Source organism: Trichosurus vulpecula, chromosome 2, assembly GCF_011100635.1.
Source record: "Trichosurus vulpecula isolate mTriVul1 chromosome 2, mTriVul1.pri, whole genome shotgun sequence".
Classification (NCBI taxonomy): domain Eukaryota; kingdom Metazoa; phylum Chordata; class Mammalia; order Diprotodontia; family Phalangeridae; genus Trichosurus; species Trichosurus vulpecula.
Window position 1 is genome coordinate 85,672,330 of NC_050574.1, and position 5,279 is coordinate 85,677,608.

Consider the following 5,279-nt stretch of genomic DNA (forward strand, 5'->3'; position numbering starts at 1 on the left):
TCTCCAACAGAACTTTCCCCAACACTGATTGAGAAGCATGGCTGGGAATACAACTTTCAATACTACCTATTATATATAATTACATTCATTAAACTCATGGAATCCTTCATTTTTTTTTTATTTCTATCTCCAGTGCCTAGCACATGGAAGATACTAAAAAATGTTGTTCATTAAAAAATACATCAAGTAAAAACCTTCCTACTATATCCATATATCTTCCAGGGCAATGCCTTCAGAGGCCATACAGAAAAAAAAAAAAAACTCATCCTTTTCCCAAAAAGTAGCTCTTCAAATATTTGGAGACAACAATTATATTCACTACAAGTTTTCTCTTTTTGAGATTTTTAGACATCCCATTTTTCCTCTTTGGTTTTAATCAAGTCATCATGTACTAGTATTGCCTTTATTTATCGCATTGGTATCTTCTATTGTCACACCAAGTTCTATGAACAATAGCTGCCCTTCAGGCCTAAGAGGACCCAGTCACACATCAATCCCTTCCTCTGAGTCTAATTTTCATATCTTACTTGTAGCTTGGGTCCCTACCCCAATCTAAGCACTTCTTCCTTTTAACACCATTATTCGTCTCATGGCTCTACAACCAAGTCCAAATTTTTAGGACTATTTTAATCTTAGACATCAGGACTAATAATCATCATAATAATGTCTTTATCCTTCTGATTACTTCATCCTTTATTGTTTAAATTATAATTCATATTTCTCCTTTGAAGGGAGTTGCACTTGGCATTTGTAGTATATTTTAGTAAATTAAAAAGACATCTTCACATTAATGATTAGAGGTGTTAATTCACCACAGGAAATTGTCCTTTGGAGTGAATATCTTTAGCAACTTGACACGGATTTCCTTGGTTTTCACTCCATAAACAATGGGGTTGAGAGCAGGAGGCACAAGGAGGTAGATAGTAGACAGAAAAATGTGGGCAAAAGGAGCTACATGGCCAAAACGATGGCTGAAAAAAGAGAAGAAAGCAAGGACATAGAATTCAAGGAAGACAAAGATGTGGGCTGTGCAGGTGTTGAGTGCTTTTAACCGTGCCTCCTTTTGAGGAAGGTGAAAAACTGTCCAGATGATTAGGGAATAGGAAACAAGAACAAAAATCATGTCAAAACCCAGGATGGCAAATGCTATGAACAACCCAAAGGATTTATTTATCTGGACATTCCCAGCCAACAACTTGACCACAGCCATGTGCTCACAGTAAGAGTGGGCTATGATAGTGGTATGGAAAACGTGCAAACGCTTTATTAGGATGGGCAGTAAGCCAACCAATACCACAGCTCTCACTGACACTACCAATATCATCCGACTTAGGATGGTTGGTGTAAGGATGGCTGAGTGTCTGAGGGGATCACAAATTGCCACATAGCGGTCGAAGGCCATGGCCAGCAAGATGCCTGACTCTATCCCTTGTAAGGCATGAATGAAGAATAGCTGAGTGAGGCAGGCATCAAAGGCTATGGTGCAGGAACTGAACCAGAAGATGGCCAACATCTTGGGGGCTATGGCAGCACATATGCCCAGGTCAGTTGCAGCTAGCATAGCTAGGAAGATGTACATGGGCTGATGAAGGCTGCGTTCTGTTGGGATGATGGTCAATAGGAGGACATTCCCCAGCAGGGCTACTATGCAAATGACACAAAAAGGGAATCCAATCCAAAAGTGTAGATGCTCAAGTCCAGGGAGTCCAACCAGGATCACTGTTGTCGGGTCCAGAAATGAGTTATTGGAGATTTCCATGATGACTGACAACAAGGACTCAGTGTAATTCTGAAGTCTGCTTACAGAAGGAAATGTTCCAGGGGATCAGCAGTGTCCTCTGGGTGATAGCTGGCATGGAAGATGGACAAGATGACTGCATTCATCATCAACTCACTCTGAGAAGGTGTCCTGGGTACTGGAGATGGCAACCTCATCTGACTCATTTACTATTACTCCCATGCCCAAGGCATCATTGACAGCAGTAGCTGAGCAGCAAAAACAGGATAAAATTTTACAAATCCCCTTCCTTGAACCATATTTTGAAGATATTCAGAAAGGATATAATTTGGCTGGGGGATATAGGGGCCTAATGTGGGAATGAACACAGAGACTCTGAAATGTCAGCTTTTCTCCTGTTCCTCTGATTTTCATGTTCTTAAAGTTTGAAGAGGTCTTAGATGCCATATAATCGAGTACACACCCAAATAGGAATCCTTTCTACAATATCTTCAATAAGTCATCCACCACTTGAAGATTTCAATTGAAAGGGAATTTACTGCCTGTAGTGGAAGATCAAGAATATTCAAGAATAGCTCTATTTGTTACTAAGTTATTCTTCATATATATCTTAATTTTGTTCCTCTTCAATATGTATTCATTGCTCATCCTTCTTGTAATTCAGGACCAATAATAATAATAACTTACTTATAACACCTTAAATCTTGTAAAGCACTTTACATATATTATTTCATTTTAACTTCACAGTAACCCTGTGACTTTAACAGTAGAATTGTTACCCATATTTTACACATGTAAAAACTGAGATTTAGATATCTTAAGTAACTTACTCATGGCCATATAGCTTACTAGTAATTGTAGGATGTGGAATTTGAATTCAAGGCTTCTTGATCCCAAATCTGGCATGCTAGCTGTGACCTTATGTTATTAAAAAGAACAAACTGAATTTCAACAAAAGGGACCAGGTGTGAAAAACTTGGAAAGAGAGGGTAGTGTAGAATAGGCCACGTGAACACTTTGAAGAAATTCAGGCAAGGATACACTAATGATGATACCTACCAGGAAGAACACAAAGAAATCTTAACATTGAGAGAGACCTCAAACCCCCCAATAAATAAGAATATTATCTACAACAAGAAATGACCATCCATGTGTCTTTCGAAAGAAAGCCTCCAGTGAGGGAGAGCCCACTACTTCCTGTGGGTGCTTATTCTACTTGATAGCGCTAATGGTTAAGAATTTTCCCCTTACATCAAGGCTAAAATTACCCATTTTTTGCAATGTTCATCTAAAAGAGTGCTTTTCCAATAAGGCAAAATTGAACCACATGAAAAGATTAATCATGAAAGTTGACTGATATTATTACATTTTAATGAAATAATTTGGTGTCATAAAGTGACATTGCTTTTAGGTAATTTGTTTCCTGGGTTAAAGGCACAATACAAGTTTCTTTGTTAAGAGTTTGCAACCTCCATCTCCCCCAGAGATGGGAAAATAAATGCTTAATATTTTTGTGGGAATAGAGATAAATCAACAAATGGTAACAATCAATAGGCTATTTTCCACAATTACTAAAAGTGAATATGGGATGTACACATTCAGTCCAGAGTGTTTGAGGGGAGATTCATATGCCACAATGTAGCAGTACAAGACAAAGGCTACTAGTCTCCTTCAGGTATCCATAGGGAATTAGATGTTGTTATATGGTCTTTAGGATGGGAAGGGACTTATACTTATCAGCCTCAACCACAGCTTTCTCTAAGAAATAGGCTTGATAAAGGAATGAGAAGTAACTTTATCTGAGCTACATACAGTTAACGTAACTCTATTTCTTTGGGAAGAAACCCTGAGGCTATGTACTTTTGTCTGAAATATGATTAAACAGGGAAAAATAAGGGAAAGGCCAGATAGTTGAATCAGGAATCCAGTTATGGTGATAGGGCCAGAAGAAAGATGGAAGGTCATAGGATGTTATGATCATAGGTTTATAGAGTAAGGGACCTCATAGTCCATTTGGTAAAGCCCTCTCCCTTTCCAGAAGAGTACAAAAATATTTGGAGAGGTCAAGCCACCTTCCTATGGTGACACAGCAAGTAAGTAAGTTCCAGAGCAGAGATTTCAACCCAGGATATCTAAAACCAAATCCAGCACATTTTCCAGTCTTTTGATGGACATGGAACCAGACAGGCTCTAGGACCACTAAGATAACTCAATCAATCAATGAAAAAATATTTAAGTGCCTACTATATGTCACAAAATGTGCTAAGCACTAGAGACGTAGGGAGCTAGGTGCAGGCCATGAGAATAAAAATATTCTTCTGTGGGAGAAGGGACTCACATATGTCCTGAATATCAGTGAGACTGGCAATTCCTCCTTCCATCTTTCCACTGGAATCAGCATGTACATTGGGTAATGAATCTTTAATTTCCTCTATAAGCTGTACTCCAAGAAAAGTGGTTTAATTTTTTTATGCTGAAACTCCTAATATTTGAGAAAATTGTTAGCTTTATGTTTTTTCTTTGTTCCTGACCTTCCTAATAAGATTGGGACCATTGTCCCTTCTTCACAAACAGGGTCAGGGTTAAAATTGGATGCTGTGAATAAAAAAAAAATGTCTATATGATTTGGACTATTGAGTCCTCCTGTCCCACCCTTCACTTTTCTTTAGGCAGCTATTTCATGAGATGGGAAAATTCACCATCTACCATGGACACAGGAAAAGAAAAAAAAACTAGAGCTTCATACAACAGGATTTTAGTGAGATATAAGGAAAAAATAATATGTAGTGTATTAAGATTTTTAAATTATGTAATGGGTAATGGAAATAAGCTCAGTAAATATCTGAGAGAAAGAATAGTAAAATGTCTCATCTGCAGTGGATTAGATGTAGCTTGCAAGAAGGCTATGTCTAATAACCCTTGTCTTCCTTTGATAATCTTTTCACCCTCCTGTCAGGGGATAGTCACTTCCTTGATTATCAAGGAGTTTGTAGAGGGTGTGTAGAGAAGGAGGAGATGGTCACAATCAGAGGGAATGGGCACTAGAGCAGCCAAAACGTACTCCTTGATCCTCAACAATCTTGAGATCTGAGAGAAAGGAAAGAAACAAATAGCACAATGGCTCCAGATTTTTAGCCATACACATGTAGTCCATCTCACCTATGAACTCAGTCCTTCATCTTACTTTTACTCCTGTCCTAGACTTGCTGAATGCCAGAACTAGAAGGAATGTTACAAATTATTGGGTTGTAAGCATGGATGAAGTCTTGAGACCTAGACAGGAGAAATGACTTACCCAAGTGGACCCACAACTTGTCTGTGGCAGAGCAGGCCTAGAAACTCAGGCTCTCCAATTTCTCGAGATATTGTTTACTTGTTGCATTTTCTATATTGTTGCCCATAAAACCCCAAGTCAGGAAATAATCCAGAGGAAGTAATGAGAGCTCCAGGTGACAAGCAAAGGTTGCATCAACTGAGGCAGGTCAGATGTGAGCATCACCCCTGAACCAGGAAACTTATAGTGAACTTATTCTCCTTCTTC

At 38.6% G+C, this 5,279-nt stretch overlaps 1 protein-coding gene across 1 annotated transcript; it reads right to left on the reverse strand.

Moving 5' to 3' along the window:
• Positions 1 to 808: 808 nt before the first annotated feature.
• On the reverse strand, positions 809 to 1,768 carry LOC118836588 (olfactory receptor 52A1-like). The gene has a single exon (XM_036743833.1). It carries the CDS (start codon positions 1,757 to 1,759, stop codon positions 809 to 811), a length of 951 nt encoding a protein of 316 aa, XP_036599728.1. The 5' UTR covers positions 1,760 to 1,768.
• Between the last annotated feature and the right edge of the window lie 3,511 nt (positions 1,769 to 5,279).

Bases quoted from the DNA above. Each gene is read 5' to 3' on its own strand.
- LOC118836588 (XM_036743833.1), bottom strand. From the start codon at position 1,759: ATGGAAATCTCCAATAACTCATTTCTGGACCCGACAACAGTGATCCTG.